The sequence below is a fragment of the Lampris incognitus genome, chromosome 6 (assembly GCF_029633865.1).
Source record: "Lampris incognitus isolate fLamInc1 chromosome 6, fLamInc1.hap2, whole genome shotgun sequence".
Lineage (NCBI taxonomy): Eukaryota > Metazoa > Chordata > Actinopteri > Lampriformes > Lampridae > Lampris > Lampris incognitus.
Window position 1 is genome coordinate 7,030,826 of NC_079216.1, and position 22,502 is coordinate 7,053,327.

Genomic DNA, 22,502 nt, shown 5'->3' on the forward strand with positions numbered 1-22,502 from the left:
AAACAATTTAAAATGGCCGCTGTCCGACGCCTGTAAATACTGCAGCGCCTCGGTGGTAGTCATGGTGCGTCTGTAACGGCGTCTGTAACCACACATGTTGGACATAATCACACATCAACTTTAGACTATTTCTCTGCACTGGAGGGCGCTAGTGTGTTTCTAGGACAGAGCGACCAACACTCATCATAAATAGTCACATGACGCACACGATCTCGCGCAAATTACGTGCCGCCATGTCGACCGCTCATGGTCGTTTTAGGTAGATGTCATCATAACTTTTTTGTACAACTGATCTAAAACTCATTTTAATGCAAATATATGACATTTGAGGAGCCTTCATGGAGCGGCAGGTCTGTATCTCCCCCCCCCCCCCCCCACCCACAAAGTTGTTAAACTTCGAAAATCCAGAACGGTGAAAATGACCCGCTTGGTCGTTCTGGTGTTGACCTGAAGTCGTGTTTGTACGCTTTCAACCTCACGCGGTCATTTCCTGTCACTGCTCCACAACACACACATTATCCACAGTGAATGTAAATCAATAGGGGACGGAGTCCCTCACACAGATGAATTTAGAGGGTGTGTCTTGTCAATCTGTGTGTGTGTGTGTGTGTGTGTGTTGATAAAGATTTTATTGTGGGCGCCTTTCAGAGCACTCAAGGACACCTTACAGAAGACAGTAAAAAACCAGCAGCACTGTATCAGACAGCATAGGATCAAAACAGAGCAGGGTAGATGATAAAAAGTTAACACAACAGATCAGTATAACGTCATCATCTGCACAAAACTCAGTGAAGCGTGGATCAGACTGAATATGCCGGTTTGAAAAGGTGCGTTTTGAGATGGGATGTGAAGGTTGAAAGAGAGTCAGTGTTGTGAATGTCTTGTGGGGGAGAGCTCCATGGGCGGGGGGCAGAACGACTGAAGGCTCTAGTCTCCATGGCGGTCAAGTCTCTAGTCCCCACGGTGGTCCAGCGGGCCGACGGTGTAGTGAGTCGGAGAGCAGAGGAGGATCGGAGAGTGTGGGAGGGCGTGTGGATATGAAGGAGTTCAGAAAGATATGAAGGTGCTAGGTTATTAAGTGTCTTAAAGGTGAGGAGCGGGATCTTGAAGTCAATACGGTATATAACAGGGAGCCAATGGAGTTGCTGAAGAACAGTAGTGATATGATCTATGGAAGGAGTTCTGGTACTGATACGGGCAGCTGGATTCTGGACCAAGTGCAGTTCACGAAGACACGAGGGGAAGGGCAAAGAGGACAGAATTGCAGCAGTCAATACGGGATGTAACCAGGGTGTGAGTCAGTATGGCGGTGCTGTTAGGTGTAAGTGACGGGCGGATATGATTAATATTGCGTAGGTGGAAGTATGCAGACCAGGTGACGTTGTTGATGTGTGCTGTCCAGGATGACACCCAGGCTCTTAACCTGGGGCGATGGAGGGACTAGAGAACTGTCAATAGAAAAACTATCAGGTTAAGCCAACGTAGATTTAGTGCCTACTAGGGGGAGTTGGTGTGTGTGTGTGTGTGTGTTGGCAGGGTTCATATGGTCATGAAAAACCTGGAAAAGTAGGTGGCTTTTTCAAATAGAAATGTCCAGGCCCCGTGAGGAGATATGGAAAGTTGTGCAGCAGGTGTGTGTGTCAGTCGGACCGAAGCGGCGTGGCTGTGCATCTGTTAGCGCTCGGCCGGCCCGTTTGGAAAAACAAAGCAACAGCAGGTGGAATCATTGCGTCGGGAGTCTCAATTTCCGTTGTGTTTGTGTAACAGTTTGTCTAAGCGTGCTAAGCATCTGCCGCCGCTCGCTAGCATTCCTGTAGTTAGCAGGCGGTCTTTTCAGCGGTGTACCAGACAAGTGCCGGCGGCTTCAAAGGGGGCAAATACAAAACATGGCCGACGAAAGTTGCTGAAAGAACACTGTCTCCCAGACAGTGTTTGAAATGTAGATGGACTTGCACATCACATTTAGTGTGAAAAAAAAACACCTTCGGGGCATCCGGGTGGCGTGGCGGTCTATTCTGTCGCCTAACACCACGGGGATCGGCGGTTTGATACCCCGTGTTACCCCCGGCTTGGTCGGGTGTCCCTACACACACAATAGGCCGCGTCTGCGGGTGGGAGGCTGGATGTGGGTGTGTGTCCTGGTCGCTGCGCTAGCGCCTCCTCTGATCGATCGGGACGCCTGTTCGGGGCGGGAGGGGGAATAGCGTGATCCTCCCATGCGCTACGTCCCCCTGGTGAAACTCCTCACTGTCAGGTGAAAAGAAGCGGCTGGCGACTCCACATGTATGGGAGGAGGCATGGGGTAGTCTGCAGCCCTCCCCGGATCGGCAGAGGGGGTGGAGCAGCGACCGGGACAGCTCGGAAGAGCATTGGATGGGTACGATTGGGGAGAAAGGGGGGGGAAATCTAAAAAAAGATACCTTTTGAGTGGCAACGTGGAAAAAGAGTTTCTGTTGGTCATGGAAATGAAGCTAAAAGTTATGGAGCCGTCACTGAAAACCACCGGGGGGAAACTGTACAAACTCTGGTGTTGGGCTTTTTTGCTCAAAGAGTGAATGGCATGGTGGTTGGTGTCACCTTTGGGTCCCTAACCTCTCATGTGAAGCGTTCAGAAATCTGTCCAGTGATCATTAGTCAACCAATCAATCAATCAATCAATCAGTCAATCAAACAAACAGCATTTGTATGGTATATTTCATACATGAAAATCAAGTGTGGGTTATATGACAGTAGATGAAAAGTACATGAAAATGTACACAGAATTAATACATGCATGTAGTAATAATACATAAAATATAAACATGGCAGCATGGTGGTGCAGTGGTTAGCGCAGTCGCCTCACAGCAAGAAGGTCCTGGGTTCGAGCCCCGGGGTAGTCAAACTTTGGGGGTCGTCCCGGGTCGTCCTCTGTGTGGAGTTTGCATGTTCTCCCCGTGTCTGCGTGGGTTTCCTCCGGGGGCTCCGGTTTCCTCCCACAGTCCAAAGACATGTAGGTCAGGTGAATCGGCCATACTGAATTGCCCCTAGGTGTGAATGTGTGTGTGTGTGTGGGGGGGGGGGCGCTGTGATGGCCTGGCGGCCTGTCCAGGGTGTCTCCCCGCCTGCCACCCAGTGACTGCTGGGACAGGCTCCAGCATGCCGTGAGCCCGGTTGGGATGAGCGGCTTGGATAATGGATGGATGGATAATGGATGGATGGGTGGATGGATGGATGGATAATATACACACACAGTTTAACAAACAAGACAAAACCTTCATCACCCCCCCCCCCACATCAAGTCACCCCCACGACCTCCGAACACTTCTTCATGCCCTCTCTGTTTTTGTGCCCCCCCCCCCCCCCCAACCCCTCCCCAGACTTCGTGGCAGTGCCGGTCAAGATCTCGGTCAACGAGAGCGTGGAGCTGGCGACGCGGGACTTCAAGTTCTACAACTGCGCGGCGACAGTGAGGAAAGCCGAGAACACGCCGTGAGTCCGAGGCTTACTTCATTTCCCTCTTCCCACTCACTTTCTGTCATGGGGGGGGGGGGAGGGTGAGGGAAAACACCATACGCAGCATCAACCTTGATGCAAATGAATGGCGGTGTCGGGAGGACGGGGTGGGGGGATTGGGGGACGGCTCCGTGTGTAAATTGTGATGCATGACTGACGGCGAGATCGATTGCATCTGCGGCGTTTTCTCTCCCGTTTTATTACCCCGCCGAGGAAATTGCCTCAGTTTCCTTTTCATTAATCAGAAAATGAAAGTCGATCTTTCCCCTGTTTGCTTTTTATTCCCCCCCCCCTCCTTCTTCTCTCACCCATCCCTCTCTCTCTCTCTCTCTCTCTCTCTTTCTGTCTCTCTCTCGTGGTGATTCCTGCACACGCTTGTTTTCTTATTCCGTGGCAGGGGATGCATGATGAATGAGCGTTACCAATGCGGAGTTGTACAGATCCATTTAACTGTCAGCAATATGGATTCTGTGCCGGACGCTCTATGATGAGTTTGCATCTTTTGTTTTGTATTGTTTTTATGTGTAAGTGTGTCTGTTTGTGTGTCTGTGTGTGTGTGTGTGTGAGACGGATCGTGAGAGCATGCATTAAGGATGCACCTGGCTAATTATGCTAATCATGGCTATGTGTGAAAGCGTGTGTTTTTGGCATGCACTCATCTGTGTGTGTGTGTGTGATGTTTGTGTGTCTCAGGTGCATGTCGTGCGTGGAGAGCCCGTGGGGCTGCCAGTGGAACACACGCGACCACACCTGCAGCGACACGGACGACAGCGTGGTGGGCGTTCACGTCATCAAGCACCGACAGGTTAGTCCGTGCTAGCTGTGTCCCCTGACTCGTCCCCGTGACTGTTCGGCGCCCAGTGCAGCGTCCCAGACACGTACCCACATCCAGCGTCCCACCCGCAGACACAGCCAGTTGTGTCTGTAGGGACGCCCGACCAGGCCGTCGCATCACGGGGATTCGAACCGCCGATCTTTCCGTGTTGGTAGGCAACGGAATAGAGCGCCACGCTACCCGGACGCCCCTATTTAGATATTTTTACAATCCTAATCATGTTCGATGCTCTTAGTTGGTTCCTGATTTTTAAAATGTCCCGTTCGTGTCCTTGCGTCTCGCCAAGAGGAGTTCCTGGTGTGCGTGCAAGCCCAGCTCAGCCGACAACAGAACCCCGGACGTGGAACTTAACCTTGTCAAGGTCGGCCGGCGCTCCCAGCGGGAGGAAAGGTTCGCTCGTGACCGGCACAGCCCGCCGTCGGACAGGGACGAGGGTTCAGTCCTGTTGAGCTGTCTCTGACAAGGACGACGAACCCTGACCTCAGACATGTTTCCCCGCCGCACCCCGCCGCCATGCGACTTGACAAAAGTTCAGAAAAGTATGCCGCAGGTGCTGGTGTGGATATGTCCGCGTCCCCTTACAACCAGCGGTGACACGGCGTTGCGGCGATATAATCTGAAATGATCAACTACAATAAAAAGAGAGAGAAATCTTGAGTATCAGCTGCCGCCATCTTGCGTGAGAAATGTTTTCGGGTTGGAGATCTCAGTTTACAAGGTGGCAGACCCTGGCAATACACTTACCCGTCGCGGCGGATGAGGGGGTCCGTTAAGTGGCGTGCATGTCGAAATTGCAAATTGACGTTTGGAGGGGAAGTCTGATCTCTCCGCTCGTATCTGTGTCTAGGGGACGATGTGTCCTCGCTTTGAGAATCCAGACCCTGTCCTCATCCCCGTGGGCTTCAAGACCACCATCAGTTTTGAGGGCATCAACCTAGCCCTGTACCAGGTAAACCAAGGGAGATTGTGTGGTTTTGGTTTTTTTTTGTCTTTCTCTACACATATGTCCGTCTCGCCTCCTGTATGAAGTCATGTGTTGAATTAACGTCCTCCGTGTCTTCACAGGACCAGACCTTCACCATCGGCACAGAGCTCATGAGAAACACGGAGGAGGACGTCGTCTCCGAAGACGGGCCTTTCTACAGCTTCAGCGGTTTCAGCGTCAGTACAGTATATTTTTATTTGCGTTCTCGTTGCTAGGCGATCGGTTTCCCCGTCACGCCTCACCCTCGACTTTCCCTACGCTCACAAACTTGTTCTTTTGTTAAAGCGGCTTTGATAATTTCAGACCGGCTCTCTGAGCGGTGGCGGAAATGTGGACGGCGTTATCACAGTGGCGGTGTAGTTCATCTCTGTGGGGGGGGGGGGGGCGGGGGGGTATTCCCAGCATGCAAATGAGTCAGTTGCCTCAGCTGCAGGATGTTTTAATGTCACGCTATCATTAAAAAAAAAAGCTGCGCGGAAGCCCTTGACAGTATCCCGGGGTTCAAAAATCCCTCTTTTACCTGGTTTGCGGAGTCTCTTTGGTATTCTCTAGCCCCCTCTAATGGACTGATGCTCTCCATTCACAGCCACAGTAAATTCATTGTGATTGTGGAAAGTCAAAGTGGTGCCTAGCCCCCCGGCTATAATCTTTTCTAAGATTGATTTCTCTGGCTGAATGTCTGCCAAACCCGGTACGAATTTTTCCCCCTTTTGTTGGCATGTGGAAGCGACAGCCCACGCTCTCTTCTGAGAAGAAACTGCTGCCATTAATCACCAGATTCTATATTAATAATTCATTTTTCTTCCAATTTCCTTAGTTTTCCTTCGGTAAGTCTCAAGAGACCAATCTTCTCTTCTACGTGAAGGACAAGGTGTCGGGCAAGAAGATAGACAGCACGCTAAACGGTACGTGTCACACGTTTTTTTATTGCGTGGGGGGGGGCGAGGGCACAGCACACATCACAACCGGAGAAGCTTCCTTTGATCTCAAATTGAAAATTAAACCGAGATTTGATTTGTAATGGCGACATAATTCCGTGCCATCATCCGATTGGATTTGACACACATATTCTTCCTAACATCTCACTTTGGTTGATCCCGCCGCATTAATCACAAGCAATTTAGAGCTTTAAATATCTTTACGTTGTGGTGGCGGGGGTTCGACGATGAAAATGATTATATCGTGGTCGACGGTTGACTTGGCTGTGCTGACAAACAAGGAAAATTCATAAAGAAATAGAGTGCAAAAACGTAATGTCATAGATGTGGAACTGTTGTAGTAGGTCTAGTACTGACTGCATATTACCAGTTGAGTATCTAACTTCACATTTTATTTACATCACATCCTGACTGGATGCTTAAAGAGATACTTTCATGTTGTTTCTGAGCACATTTTTAACACGGGAGGTTTGAATAAAACCACGCCTTTATGATTTCATAGCTGTTGGCTACTGAAATTCAGGGCGGTTGTGTGGGCGTGGCTGGCTGGGCGGGCTAAACACTGGGGCTAAACCACTTGGCGTAGAAAACCGACAAATTCACTGGCGATAGCCCTCTTCCTGCTCTGTCGTCACTTTACAAAAATAAATAATTTGCGAGCGACGAGACCACCGACAGCAGCTTCGAGGTTGAGGATGTTGAAGTGGAAGACGATTCCTCTTTCTCAGGGGAGGTCGACTACACGAATATGTTGCTCAGCCAATACAGCCGCATTCCTTCGAGCCAAAAGGGCGCGTCTCTGCTTTTATAGCATCCTGCTACGGACACGCCCTCTATACTAATGCTAATTCGTGACGCGGCAAGTTACCACATTTTCGCCAACCAGAAATAAATTACTCGACCGCCGGTATCTCTCGTCTGACCATAAATGTGATTTTAGGGCTACCATTTGTCTCATCGATCACATCCACACTCCTTACATCTATTAACAACAGGAAAAGTCAGATTTTGATGCAAGTATCTCTTTAACGTTGACATTGTAGAGTAGATGCTTTAGCAGCGGTTCAACGGAGCTAAAGCTAGCTTGTCTGAATCCTGTCTTTAGCTGACCGACAACCCAGAATAACAAGCTGACGCATCACAAATACCTCAAAACTTTAAACACTGCTCTATTTGAGCAGGTTAAAGGTGTTAGAAAACGTCTTACTTACATCTCTGGCGATGGAGTTTCTGTGAATTCCTACCTCGAATGAAACCACATGGACAATACTAAGTGGTAGAAAACGAGGGCGAGACGAAGAGAGAATAGCGGTGGGGGTGAAGAGAAAAGATAAATTTGCCAGTTGTCTTATCAATGAGGATTATTATGTTGATTTGAGAAGAAGCAAACTCACATTTTTGGAGGAGTCACAACCCTTCTAGACAGATGGCACAGCTAACTGTGTAACTAAATGTCAGTTTGTATTGAGTTAGTTCTAAAAAAAACATTATTGTCGCCATCCAAAATATATATTAAAAAAATTCGATTTATTTATTTATTTGCTTATTTAATTTCTCGTATTTCTTCTCTCTGTTATGTCCCTCGCCGCCTCCCCTACAGTCACCCTTTACAACTGCTCCATGGGCAGGGAGGACTGCAGCCTCTGCAAGAACGCCGACCCCAAGTACAAGTGTGTGTGGTGCACCAGGCGGAACGCCTGCATCTACGAGGAGCTGTGCTCCAACGAGCACGGGTCCGAGGATCCCCACAGCGCTGAGTGCCCCAACCCCCGGATCACTGACGTGAGTTATCGCTGCTTCCCTTTCGACCTTTGACCTTTTCGGAAGACCCAAGTCACCCATCAACAGACTTAAGAATGTAGCTGCCGTAGCGGTATTGACGCCGGCGTCGAGAGATCGCTGATCGTGTTCCGTTGATTGACCGGGTCCGTCTCGCGCCCATCGACGAGGAGGGACATCAAAGTTTTGCTTTCTCCTCTAAGGCGTGATACACTGATATGCAGGCCGTTCCTTCTGGGACAGATTCGGATCAATTCCCCCTCTGCTCGTGTGGCTGCGGGTGCTTCATTTTCAGTGATAAGACTCCGTCATTAACTGTGCTCGTCACACATGTGCGCGCGCACGTGTGTGTGTGTGTGTGTGTCCCTATCTATGTATAATTATAATCATAGTCATATTTATTGCCAAGTAGTTCAAGAACATACAAGGAATTTGACTTTGTGTGTTGGTGCAAGAGGGAAAAATTAACAGCAACAGTAAGGTAAAAGTTAAAAGAATAATAAAATATATATAAACTTGATAGAATAACAATAATAAAGCTAAATAGAAATAGGTGCAATAAGGGGCAATAATATGGAAACACGGGGAATATGGCAAGTATTCCATTTGCAAAATGTTAAATGAGAATTTTTAGAATTTATTTCTATTCATATATATATATATATATATATATATATATATATATATATATATATATATACACTATATCAACAAACATGACCAGGCGGTATATTGACCTCCTCCATCCGGCATACTCAGACAGGCTGTGGAAATCTCTTGTGTGTTCTTACTGCCCCAACTAATCTGTATTATCTGAAATCCATTTTAAATCCCTTCCCTCCTCCCCATTCCTAAATCTACTATACTCCCCCCCACCCCCACTCCACCTCGGTCTTATCGCTCCCATCCAGATCATCCCCCGTTTCGGTCCCACGCGGGGAGGAATTTCCATCACCATCCGCGGCTCCAACCTCGGCATCCATAAGGAGGATATTAAGAGCATCAGCGTCGTTGGGAAGCCTTGCATCCATCAGATGGAGAAGTACTCTGTCTCCACGAGGTAATAATGCACTCCGGCATGCGTACACACATGGCCCGTGCAGGCGCCACACATGTACACGAATGCACACACCCGCCACCCTGTTGTGAAGTCCATCACACATTCTATGGGCAGGTTTTATCCAAAGCTTTTTTTTTTCTATTAGTTTTTCAGATACATCAGTTTGACGATACTTTTACTTGCCTTGAAGTAGCATGGGTGAATATTTTAATTAGCTCATTATACCCATTCTATCGATCTGCAGTCCGGGGGGAGAAGTTGCCCGACAGACGTTGCTTGGGAAACAGAACTACTCTCTTAAAGTGAGACGCCGCTGAATCCCAAGTCTCGAAATATGTAAATAGAAATACCACTTCGCCACAGGAATACATGCTCTGCATCGGCGAATATTCATCCCCATCTCCCGTTTCCCTACACAAGAGAAACATTTCTCGGGTCCTCCCCATCCACCATGTGCAAAACTAGTCCTGTTCAGATGTCTGGACATGTTTAGGTCTGTCCTCCAGTCAGTACCATTAACACCTAGGCACTTAAAGTTTAGATGAAAGTTTGGATTTGCAGTGGGTTGTTAAGGTGGATGAAAACTAACAGTGGCGGCATGGTGGCCCAGTGGTTAGCGCTGTTGCCTCACAGCAAGAAGGTCCTGGGTTCCAAACCCAGGCCATCCCAGGGTCCTTTCTGTGTGGAGTTTGCATAATCTCCGCGTGTCTGCGTGGGGTTTCCTCCGGGTGCTCCGGTTTCCTCCCACCGACAAAAAGACATGCATGTTAGGGTTAATACTCCTGTCTGTGCCCCTGAGCAAGGCACTGGAAAGAAGAACTGGAGTTGGTCCCCGGGCGCTGCAGCTGCCCACTGCTCCTATACAATACGATGGGTTGAATGCAGAGAACACATTCATCGTAAGAATGTCCCAGATACAAATACAGTAAATTAAGTTTAATTAATGAAGTTTCCTTTATTAACCCCCTTGGGGAAATTCAGGTACTGCAGATTAACCCGTCCTAGCTTTGATCTGTGCAGCTAGGAGCAGCTGCCGCCTTCATGCTGCGCTCGGGGACCAACTCCAGTTCTTTCCAGTGCCTTGCTCAGGGGCACAGGCAGGAGTAATAGCCCTAACATGTATATCTTTCTGATGGTGGGGGGAAACCGGAGCACCTGGAGGAAATCCGCCCACGCAGACACGGGGAGAACATACAAACTCCATACAGAGGACGACCCGGGATGACCCCCAAGGTTGGACAACCCCGGGGTTCGAACCCAGGACCTCATTGCTGTGAGGTGACAGTGCAAACCCACTGGGCCACCGTGGTGCCGTACTTAATAATAAACATGACTTTTACAGAAATTGGGGTGTAATTGAGTGGTTTCACTGCGAATACAGGTCTGGAAATATTCTTCTTCCTTTCTGCGTTGTACTTGTGACTTGTTCATCCCTGTCGAGCTTTTCTCTAACAAAGACGTGAAATGCCAGCCTGAAAATGTTAATGTTACTGGCGCCTCTGACCTTTGACCCCTCTGCTATTGGGTCCGTCTTTCTGGGACTTGCTAGGAATATGGATCTTGAAAAAATAATGTCTTCCTGCATATTTTTACTCTCCTTGTGTTCAGTGTGGTGTGTGAGATCGGTGCTCTGGATCACAATAAGACCAGCAGGGGCCCGGTGAAGGTGGAGGTCGCAGGAGGCAAGAGTGGAACCTCTTCCCTCTACTTCACCTACAGGGTAAACACACACACACACACACACACACACACACACATATAGAGACCGATCAGCCAAAGCATTAAAGCCACTGACAAGTGAATTGGATAACATTGATTATATATTACAATGGCCAGAAGATCTACTGCAGCTCAAAAAGTTCGAAAAAATTCATGCTGGCCATGATAGACAGGTGTCACAACACACAATGCATCACAGCTTGCTAGGTATGGGGCTGTGTAGCCACAGACCGGTCAGAGTGTCCATAATGACCCCTGTCCAATGCTGAAAGCACCAACAATGGGCAGGTGACCTTCAGAACTGGACCATGGAGCAGTGGAAGAAGGTGGCCTGGTCTGATGAATCATGTTTTCTTTTACATCATGTGGACAGCCGGGTGTGTGTGTGTGTGTGTGTGCGTTGTTCACCTGGGGAAGAAGAGATGGCACCAGGAATGCACTATGGGGAGAAGACAAGCCAGCGGAGGCAGTGTGATGCTCTGAGGCAATGTTCTGCAGGGGAACCTTGGGTCCTGGCATTCGTGTGGATGTTACTTTGATACGTACCACCTACCTAAACATTGTTGTAGATCAGGTAAACCCCTTCATGGTGACGGTATTCCCTGATCAGAATCAGAAACACTTCATTTGTTCTTTCGTTTCATGCACTTGCGCACATGAAAGGGAACAAAACATGGTTTCCTCCAGCCCACAGTAGTGCAACACAAAGACAAAAACTTACCCAAAAACTACAAGAATACATATGTCCAAACATATGTCCTGTCAGACTGCCCTTGGTGTTTCCTCTTTGGGCACAGCTCTGGTCAAGGCCATGGTCCTTGGGCCAACAGGACGCAGCAGACCAAGCTCCCTCAGCCGACCCAATGCCAGCTCTCCCAGCCAGACACCCTCGACACACCTCCCCCGCACTCCACACGACGACACTAAAAACACATTCAAGTCTAGGGGAGGCCTCCGCCAGACTGCCCTCAGTGTTATTGGAACTGCTGGTCTGCATGGGCTAGCAGTTAGCTTAGCCTGCCCCGCTTCAGCGTCCTGTCAGACCACCCTCGGTGTTTCCTCTTCGGGCACAGCTCCAGACAGTGCCGTGGTCTCTGGGCCCACAGGACGCTGCAGACCAAGCTCTCCCAGCCGATCCAGCACCAGCTCTCCCAGCCATCAAACGAAGACAAAACTTAGATGCAGACGTGGACAAAGACACTGCGTGGACGGTACTGGGTGAGGCCGCTGCAAACGTGAATTTGCGCCACCATCTTCTTATGACAGCGGCCTCTTTCAGCAGGATAATTCACCCTGCCACACTGCAAAAATTGTTCAGGAGTGGTTTGAGGAGCATGACAAAGGGTTCAAGGTGTTACCCTGGCCTCCAGCTTCCTCAGACATCAGTCCTATCGAGCATCTGTGGGATGTGTTGGAAAAACAAGTCCGATGCATGGAGGCCCCACCTCACAACTTACAGGACTTAAAGGATGTGCTGCTAACATCTTGGTGCCAGATACCAGAGGACACCTTCAGAGGTCTTGTGGAGTCCATGCCTCGACAGGTCAGGGCTGTTTTGGTGGCATGAGGGGGACCTACACAATATTAGGCAGGTGGTCATAATGTTTTGGCTAATTGATGTTTATACATATATATATATATACACACACACACACACATACACACATACATACATATATACACATATATATACACACATATATATACACACATACATATATATGTATATGTATATATGTATATATATAACACACACACACATATATACACACACACATATATGGGGATGTATTAAATGTATTACAATTTAATGTCATTGTCTTAAAACTTTTAAAAGCAATGTATTAAAACTTTTATTGTGTTAAATATTAAACATATAAAAACTTTTTGTATTAAAATGTATTAAAACAATGTATTAAAACATTAAAAGCAACGTATTAAAACTTTTTTCCTGCGTCTGTGTGTGTGTGTTTATATGTATATATATGTACACGTGATGATCATGAACACATCCCAAAGCATTCAGCTGATTTGGTTGTTTTATGGTCGCCATTATATTTTCCATTTCCAAGCGACGGAGAGCCCCTTATCAGGATTTGCCAGAGACACGCCATTTAAGTGCTCTGTTCACATACAGGACCCTAATACTCTGGCAAATCGGGGGGCTTAGATTCTGTCGTATTACAATGGTAATGGACTGCATTAAAATGTTTGAATTCATGTATGTATGTATGAATGTGTGTGTGTTTGGGGGGCGGGGGGTGGGGGGTATACATTCTCTTTCCGTACAACTTTAACCAGATGCTAGCAGTGGGCCCATTTCTCTCTAATACTCTAACGGGCTACAGCGGAGCTATTTAACTGGCTCTTCATATCACCGACTCTGCTAAGTCTCCCCCACAGGGGACTTCTCAGCCTCCCTGTTTGCTCAGCAAATCAAGGAGGATGTGGTGTGTGTGAGCGTGGGTATGTATGTGTGTGTATGTGTGTGTGGCAGTGTTTGTGCTGGACAGGGATGGATAAAGCGAGTGGGAGGAAAAAGTGCGAGTGAATGACTGAAGTGTGTGTGTGTGTGTGTGTGTGCGTGAGCGGCGGTTCGCCTGTGGGCTGGAGTGGGTGTGTACTTTAAAATCCCAGCAGTGAGAAGATGAGTTGCATTTAATGATGCCGTCTTTCCGACCCCCTGCCAGGACCCCGTCCCTCAAAGGGTGCATCCCACCAGGGGTCTGAAAGCGGGAGGCACGCTCGTCAACATCTCTGGTATCGACTTGGACACCGGCACCAAAGAAGACGTCCAGGTCACCGTCGGTGGGGTGGACTGCCAAGTGTAAGGACACAAACTAACGTTTTCTAATGCAGCACATTCTGACATAGAAATGCAATGTACAGCCTTATAGGAATTAACAGGTGTCCGGGTGGTGTGGCGGTCTATTCCGTTGCCTACCAGCACGGGGGGTCGCCGGTTCGAATCCCCGTGTTACCTCCGGCTTGGTCGGGCGTCCCTACAGACACAATTGACCGTGTCTGCGGGGCGGGAAGCCGGATGTGGGTGTGTGTCCCGGTCGCTGCACTAGCGCCTCCTCTGTTCAGCGGGGGGGAGGGGGAACTGGGGGGGAATAGGGTGATGCTCCCACGCGCTACGTCCCCCTGGTGAAACTCCTCACTGTCAGGTGAAAAGAAGCGGCTGGCGACTCCACATGTATGGGTGGAGGCACGTGGTAGTCTGCAGCCCTCCCCGGATCGGCAGAGGGGGTGGAGCAGCGACCGGGAGTGGGGTCATTGGATGGGTAATTGGGGAGAAAACGGGGGGGGGGGGGATCCAAAATGGAGGGCAGTTGGGGTTGACCCTGGTGTGATACAGTCTGGTTTGGGGTAAAAGAGAAGTGAGCATCTGTTTGGTTTGTTGTTGTTGTTGTTGTTGTTGTTGCTCCTGCTCGTGTCACTCTTGTGTTTATGGACGTATGTAGTATGTTCACTCTGACCTGCAGGGCTGGCGTCCGAAGTGTCCTTGCTTCGTGCCGTTAACACATTTCCTCGAAACGGGGTCACCGCGTGCGTTTGGTCATCGTACGCCAGGGGTCCCCAATAGGCGGCCCGCGGGCCACGTCCGGCCCGTGACGGGTTGATTTATGGTCCGTGAGAATTTTTGGAGAAATGCCAGAAGGAAGATTTTTTTTAAATTTCCCTACCGAAAAAAAACAAAAAACAGTGAATTTCTTAGTGTAGCCGGTTATTTTCTTGCCCGGTGCGGGATTCGATACGGGGTGTGCTGCACCACAAGGCGACATCACTAACCGCTCGGCTAAAGGGTCAGACCCGTTAGCTAGGGGGCTAACGTGTCTTATTAGTAGTTTACAGTAGTAAAAGTAAGACTAGTAATATATCGAAAAATAGATGAAAAATCTCTGTTTAAATTATAACACCTGCAACGTATCGACACCAAAACAAACTAACGAACAACATGCTGCTGGAGGTTGAGTGGCCCGTGGTTTTAAAAGTGGCCCTAAAAGTGGCCCGCTATGAAAAGTAATTGGGGACCCCTGTCGTACGCGGTGACGGCCGTCACCACCTAAATGACGCGTCCGCTGTTTTGAACCTCGTGCAGTTTCTCCCTCCGCTATCAAACGCCTCTGAGTCTCATGCAGGTCGCCTCCTGCCCTCGAACTTTTGATGGCGTGCAGGTTTCATACCATACTATTATCAAGTTTATACCCGCGGTCCATAAAGCAGGTTTGGACACCAAATAAGGTGAGGTGGGTTTTATTCTCCTCGCTTCGGTAATTGTCATTCACGCTGAGGGCCAATTCTGTCTCAATTCAATCACTTGAGTTGATACGTTCTACTTGTTATTCAGACCTTGTCCTCGATGCAAATTCTACAGTAGGCAGACTTTGAAGCCCAGAAATTGATCGCCCCCCCCCCCCATTCTGTCATTGCTGAAGTGAAAATGGAATTGACCTTAGCTTTGGTGTCAGATGTGGGAATCCCCCCCCCCCTATTCCCTACGGCAGTGACCGCTACTAACCTGTCGAGGGTAGATGGGGAAAAAAAGGGGGCTCCTACGGTGACGTTTTGGGCAGAGGTAACGGGAAAATGACCCGGCAAAGCGGGGATTTAACAAGCTGTCGGGAGCTGCCATGTCAGCCGGCGCTTGCACCAAGACCCGGCGTGACCCCGGCGCCGGTGCTGACTTATGTCCTTGTCTTGGCAGGGAGCATTTTGGAAAAAATATCACCTGCCGGACAGGAGAGTACCGGGCGGAGAAGGTGCCCTCCGACCAACTCACCGTCTCCGTCAAGTATGGCAAGGCGACCAGGACCTCCATCTTCAACGCCTTTCAGTTTCTGGAGAACCCCAACGTGGTGGACCACGAGCCGAAGAGCAGCTTCGTCTGGTCAGTTTCGGTTACAGAACCCTCTTATGGAGCTATTTTAAACCTTTTATAAACCTGATCTACTACTACTACTACTTTCGGCTGCTCCCGTTAGGGGTCGCCACAGCGGATCATCCGCTTATTTATGATCCGCATATTTGATTTGGCAAAGATTTTACACCGGATGCCCTTCCTGACGAAACCCTCCCCATTTGTCCGGGCTTGGGACCGGCACTAAGGATGCACTGGCTTGTGCATCCTCAGTGGCTGGGTTAAACCTTTTATAAACCTGATATAGACCGATATAAAACTGTCGTAAACCTGTTGTATAAAGCTGATGTGAACAGTTATAAAGCTGATATAGACCCTTTATAACGCTGATTATAAGCAGCCCGTCTCACAGGAGACTGGTCGGTTTCTGTAAGGCTGGACAACAACCAGAGGTGGAAAGAGTCCTGAGAATTTCTGCTTAAAAGTGCTGCTTCTGGTGTCCGGGTAGCGTACCGGTCTATTCCGTTACTAAGCAACACGGGGATCGCTGGTTCGAATCCCCATGTTACCCCCGGCTTGGTCGGGCGTCCCTACAGACACAGTTGGCTGTGTCTGTGGGTGGAAAGCCGGATGTGGGTATGTGTCCTGCTCGCTGGACTAGCGCCTCCTCTGGTCGGTCGGGGCGCCTGTTCAGGGGGGAGGGGGAACTGGGGGGGGAATGGTGTGATCCTCCCATGCGCTACGTCCCCCCGGTGAAACTCCTCACTGTCAGGTGAAAAGAAGTGGCTGGTGACTCCAGATGTATGGGAGGAGGGGATGGAGCAGCGACCAGGACGGCTCGGAAGAGTGGGGTAATTGGCTGGATACAATTAGGGGGGAAAGGGGGGAAATATCCAAAAAACTAAAAAGTACTGCTTCTTTACTGAGATTGTACTTGTAAAAAGGAAGCAAAATCTTCATGTCGCCATTTCCTGTTTACTCTGTAATGGTTACGTTACTTAAACAAACATAGTGAAGTAGAAACCTTTTTTTTGGGGGGGGGGTTCCCCCTTTTTCTTCCAATTGTATTTGGTCAATTACCCCACTCTTCCGAGCCGTCCCGGTCGCTGCTCCACCCCCTCTGCCGATCCGGGGAGGGCTGCAGACTACCACATGCCTCCTCCCATACACGTGGAGTCGCCAGCCGCTTCTTTTCCCCTGACAGTGAGGAGTTTCACCAGGGGAAAAGAAGCGTGTGGGAGGATCACACTATCCCCCCCCAGTTCCCCCTCCCCTCCGAACAGGCGCCCCGACCGACCAGAGGAGGCGCTAGTGCAGCGAACAGGACACACACCCACATCCGGCTTCCCACCCGCAGACACGGCCAATTGTTTCTGTAGGGACGCTTGAGGTCACACGGGGGATTCGAACCGGCGATCCCCGTGTCGGTAGGCAGCAGAATAGGCCGCTACGCTACCCGGAGATGCCCCCTTTATCATTTATCAGTTACTGAACATGAGAATCTAAGACCTACAGTTTCTCACAAAACTCAGTATGAGTTATCTGAGGGAGTATGAATCAGGAGCGGGTGTGATGCCGTGAGGTTCGGTGTGATGAGCCTCAGCGGGGGTCTTAACCATGTGTGTCGTCTGTGCGGATAGACGCAGGGATATACCACCCAAGGGTCCTGTGGTGATCACGATCACAGTGTCACCGAGCACCCAAGTTAATGCGCCCCTTTCCATTTGGCTGCAGCACAGAGCATCGAACAGCGAGACGGACGAGCACCCGTCACTGCGCCGATGTTTTTACAGCGAGTTTAAAAAACAGTCAAATATGCCACGCCGACGAGGTTCCACGGGGTGATGAGCTTGAATAAATCTGCGGATAAATAATCGCTTAAGAAAAGCCTCACGAAGCAAGTGTGCGCCGGAAAATTCTGGCCGTCTGTAAAACTGATAAAAGGGCTTTTCTTTCAAAACAGCTTGTGTGTGTGTGTGTGTGTGTGTGTGTGTGTGTTTTCTATTTTTCTAAATTTACTCATAAAACAAAAGCTAAATTGAAATATTTGTCCTCTTAAGAGTTGCCGAGTAGGTGGTCGCGTGCAGAGAATGCACAAATGGCTGTTTAAATAATAGAGTCGTGGTAGCGGCGAACGATCCGGCTTCCAGACTGGAACAAAAGACAACTTTTTGGAAATCGGCGGCGTGCCTGATCAACTCGCTTATTTTCCTTCTTCCGCCGCGAAAATCCCCCCCAGGTGCAGCTCGGGAGCTGTCCCCGTCTTTCTGTCACTGCTGCCACGCCCGTCCTCTCCTGCCGTACTGCAATACTACTTACATATGTACATCTTTTTCTCTCCCTCCCTCTGTCTGTGTGTGTCTGTGTGTGTGTCTCTGTGTGTGGGTCTGTGTGTGTGTGTGTATTCATTCTAGCGGAGGGAGAACTATTTTTGTGACCGGCTCCGGGTTCGACCTCATCCAGACAGCGGTCATGAAGGTCGTGGCTTTGGGAGAGGACTTGACAGAAGAACAGGTTTCTGTTGAGGTGTGTTTGTGTGTGTGTAATGTGTGTGCTGTGCGTGTGTGTGCGCGCGTGCGTGTGTGTGTGTTTGTGTGTGTTCGTGTGCAGCAGCTCTCTGCTGCAATACCTTTCCTCATTTCCAGTTATTCATCTAGATCCTCCTCTCCATCTTTCTTTCTGTCTCTCGATGATCCATCTCTGGCAATCACTATTTTTCCTCGTCTAGCTCCCTCTCACGCTCTCTCTCTCACGCTCTCCCTCTCACGCCCTCTGTCTGTCTGTCTGTCTGTCTGTCTGTCTGTCTGTCTGTCTGTCTGTCTGTCTGTCTGTCTGTCTGTCTGCCTGCCTGTCTCTCTCGCTCTCTCTTTCACTCGCTCTCTCTCTCACGCCCTCTGTCTGTCTGTCTGTCTGCCTGTCTCTTTCACTCACTCTGTCTCTCTCTCTTTCGCTCTCTCTTTCACTCGCTCTCCCTTGCTCTCTCTCTCTCACGCCCTCTATCTGTCTGTCTGTCTGTCTGTCTGTCTGTCTGTCTGTCTGTCTGTCTGTCTGTCTGTCTGCCTGTCTCTCTCGCTCTCTCTCTCGCTCTCTTTCACTCACTCTGTCTCTCTCTCTCTCTCGCTCTCTTTCACTCACTCTGTCTCTCTCTCTCTCTCGCTCTCTTTCACTCACTCTGTCTCTCTCTCTCTCTCGCTCTCTTTCACTCACTCTGTCTCTCTCTCTTTCGCTCTCTCTTTCACTCGCTCTCCCTTGCTCTCTCTCTCTCACGCCCTCTATCTGTCTGTCTGTCTGCCTGTCTCTTTCACTCACTCTGTCTCTCTCTCTTTCGCTCTCTCTTTCACTCGCTCTCCCTTGCTCTCTCTCTCTCACGCCCTCTATCTGTCTGTCTGTCTGTCTGTCTATCTGCCTATCTCTCTCGCTCTCTCTCACTCTCTCTTTCACTCACTCTGTCTCTCTCTCTCGCTCTCTTTCACTCACTCTGTCTCTCTCTCTCTCTTGCTCTCTTTCACTCACTCGCTCTCTCTTTCACTCGCTCTCCCTTGCTCTCTCTTTCGCTCGCTCTCTCTCTATCTTGCTCTGTCTCTCTCGCTCTGTCTCTCCCTCACTCTCTTTCACTCGCTGTCTCTCTCTCGTGTTCTTTGTCTCGCTCGCTGTCTCTCTCTCTCGCGCTCACTGTCTCGTTCTCTCGCTCTCTCACTCACTCTCACTCGCTCTCTTTCTCTCTCGCTCTCGCTGTCTCTCGCTCCCTGTCTCTCTCGCTCTCTCTTTCACTCGCTCTCTCTCTCTCTCTGTCTCTCTCTCTGCCTCTCTGTCTCTCTCCTGTGATCTACTCATTATCCGCCAGGATTTCTTCCCTTCCATCTGTTATACCTATTCCTCTCCTAAACACCAGCACCTCCTCTATCCGTCTATCGATCTCTGTGCGTCCTCTGGGACTTCCTCCACCACTACAGCTCAGAGATTCATTCATGCTCAACCCTAAAGCACTCCTGTTCCACCGGCACGCTCGCACGCACACTCGCACGCCTGCGAGCGCGTGCACGTGCACCAGCAGCCTTCACTCCCTCCATTTTTCCTGGAGGGATCCTACACGCCAGCATTACTTCATCTCACTCCTTAGACCAGAAGTCGTTAAACTTGTGAGCTTGCTGACAGTGACGTCGCCTTCATACCATAAAGTAATCAGATTCCTGTTGCAGCTTAATCAGCTCTGTTTCTGCCAAGCAACTTGAAGGAGTGGCTCGCAGCTCATGTGGACAGCTGGAGGGTAGCGAGTCCTTTAATTTCATTCCAAAAGCCACGTTTAATACCGGAATTAAGGCTGCAGAGGATGACGCGACCAGGCCGCCCTGCACAACTCTGCTCTTACTTTTTATAAAACTCTCATCCAAGTCGCTGGCGAAGAGATTTGCAAAGTCTGGAGGCTCACGCAGACCGGGCGCACAGATGTCGGGTTTCATCTGAGAGGCTTTGGCCGGTCTACGTAGTTCGTCATCACCTTCTCCTATTTGCAGTCTGTCTGGCCGAACAGTACCCCCCGAAAAATGTGAAGATTCCTACGGTAGCCGGGCCGTGTTAATTACAGGAGGGACGTGTTAATTGGGTGGTTCGGGCTCGCACTTTGGAGACTCACGTTTCGTCTTTTTCCCGCCGCAGCTAGTGCTCTCGGCAGTCCTTTTTAAATGTACGCCCACATGCATTATTTACGCTTTTGTGAGTACACACTGGAGTGTGTTTAGGGCTCAAGTTGAGCCAAACTGCACAGCAGCCGCACACACCCACGTTCCTGCAGCTGCGGCTGTGGCTGTGAGTGCAGCGTGCAACAGCACAGTACTGTTTGATAACACCGAACAGCCAAATACTGCTGTAATCCAATATAACTCATAATAATAACAATTACGATATTAGTGGCTGAAAAAAAATGACATTGGCAGGGTGAACAGTGCTTCGCTGTAATTTGATGATTGTATGTCACATTGTGATCATCACAGAGGATTACAGGAAAACTCGTTTTTCAGAAGCCCCACATCCTCTGTTAGTTATAGTGCAATCTGGACTGACAGCCTGTGTTTGATACAAATTACAAATATTCCTCATAGCATAAAGATGATGTCCTGGGCATATTTCAGAGGCTGACAGGGGTGAAATCCGTAATGCCTGGTGTATGTCGTGAAGCTCATTAAATCACTGATGCGTGGCATGATAATTTACATTACGCCTAATATCCTACAATATCAATTCCGTCCCAACGGCCAAGATGTCACGCCTTGTCAGCCCTTTTGTCAGATGCTTTGGTATTTAATTTGAGTACAAACAAGACTAGGCTCAAACCTAGTATTTGGCTGAACCGCGGCTACATTTAGAAAGCGGCTGTTTTGACATCAGTTCTGTTAACAACAGCTGTACTGGAAAGCAGTTTGCAAACCCTGATTATTTATACAGTTATTCATTCATTCATTCATCATCAGCCGCTTCTCCGGGGTCGGGTCACAGTGGCAGCAAGCTAAGTAGGGCACTCCAGACATCCCTCTCCTCAGCAACGCCCTCCAGCTCCTCCTGGGGGATCCCAAGGCGTTCCCAGGCCAGATTGGACATGTAGTCCTCCAGCGAGTTCTGGGTCTACCCCCGGGGTCTCCTCCCAGTCGGCCGTGCCCGGTAAACCTCCGAAGGAAGGCACCCAGGAAGCATCCTAATCAGATGCCCGAACCACCTCAACTGGCTCCAGTCGACGAGAAGGAGCAGCGGCTCTACTCCGAGCTCCCTCCGGATGTCCGAGCTCCTCACCCTATCTCGAAGGCTGAGCCCAGACACCTTGCGGAGGAAATTAATTTCAGCCGCTTGTATCTGCGATCTCACCCTTTCGGTCGCTACCCAAAGCTCATGACCATAGGTGAGGGTTGGAATGAAGATTGACCGGTAAATTGAGAGCTTTGCCTTCCGGCTCAGCTCCCTCTTCACCACAAATGTATACAGTTAAATAGCGCAAATTTAGTTTTTCTCTTCCAGCTCCTTCCCCTCAGGGAGGCGCTATAGGCCACTGTCCACTAAGACTAAACGCTTCACAAACAGTTTTTTTCCCCTAGCCATCAGGACTCTGAATTCCTCCCTATAGTCCCCTCCTCACACACCACTGGCATGCATACTACCATTCACCTAATTGTTGTGCGTAATGTGTTTGTTTCTGCTATTGTGTGACTGTATTGTTTGTGATGATATGTGGCATGTCTGCTGTTGTCCATGAACGTATTGTGTTGCAGAGTTTAACATGCTGTACCGAAAACAAATTCCACCGGCCTTGGTCGTGTGGCTAACAAGCAATCTAATCTTTATATGAAATAATTACCTGGCTACGATCATCCATCCATCCATCCATCCGTTATATCCAAACCCCTGCTCTCAGGGTCGCGGGGATGCTGGAGCCTATCCCAGCAGTCATTGGGGGGCAGGCGGGGAGACACCCTGGACAGGTCACCAGACCATCACAGGGCCGACACACACACACACACATTCACACCTAGGGATAATTTAGTACAATCACTGCTGCCATAATCACTGGAAAGTCTGGGCGTGACACCCCTTATAAAATGCGCTTCAGTTAGCACCACCTCTCTGAAGACCAGGGATGGCTAGTATAAATGGGCTAACAGGGCTAAGCCCTCCCTATCTGTTATAATAAAGAGGATAAGATCATTGTTAAAAAAATCTACAAACAGACTGTTTTAAATTTTGGTGGAACCTATGGCAGCAACAGCACCAAATAGCCACAAGAAAAACATGGGATATATCTAAATAGGCATATTTTTTACAGCCCAAACACAGCAGCATCAGCT

At 49.3% G+C, this 22,502-nt stretch overlaps 1 protein-coding gene across 1 annotated transcript in view; it reads left to right on the forward strand.

Annotated features, from left to right (window-relative positions):
• plxnb2b (plexin b2b) overlaps positions 1 to 22,502 on the forward strand; it is a 91,429-nt gene that overhangs the window by 22,968 nt on the left and 45,959 nt on the right. Inside the window, 11 exon segments of the mRNA XM_056281148.1 lie at positions 3,357 to 3,468; positions 4,186 to 4,297; positions 5,175 to 5,276; positions 5,393 to 5,488; positions 6,130 to 6,217; positions 7,851 to 8,032; positions 8,941 to 9,089; positions 10,698 to 10,809; positions 13,499 to 13,635; positions 15,520 to 15,702; positions 18,087 to 18,198. Coding sequence (XP_056137123.1) covers positions 3,357 to 3,468; positions 4,186 to 4,297; positions 5,175 to 5,276; positions 5,393 to 5,488; positions 6,130 to 6,217; positions 7,851 to 8,032; positions 8,941 to 9,089; positions 10,698 to 10,809; positions 13,499 to 13,635; positions 15,520 to 15,702; positions 18,087 to 18,198 — 1,385 coding nt within the window.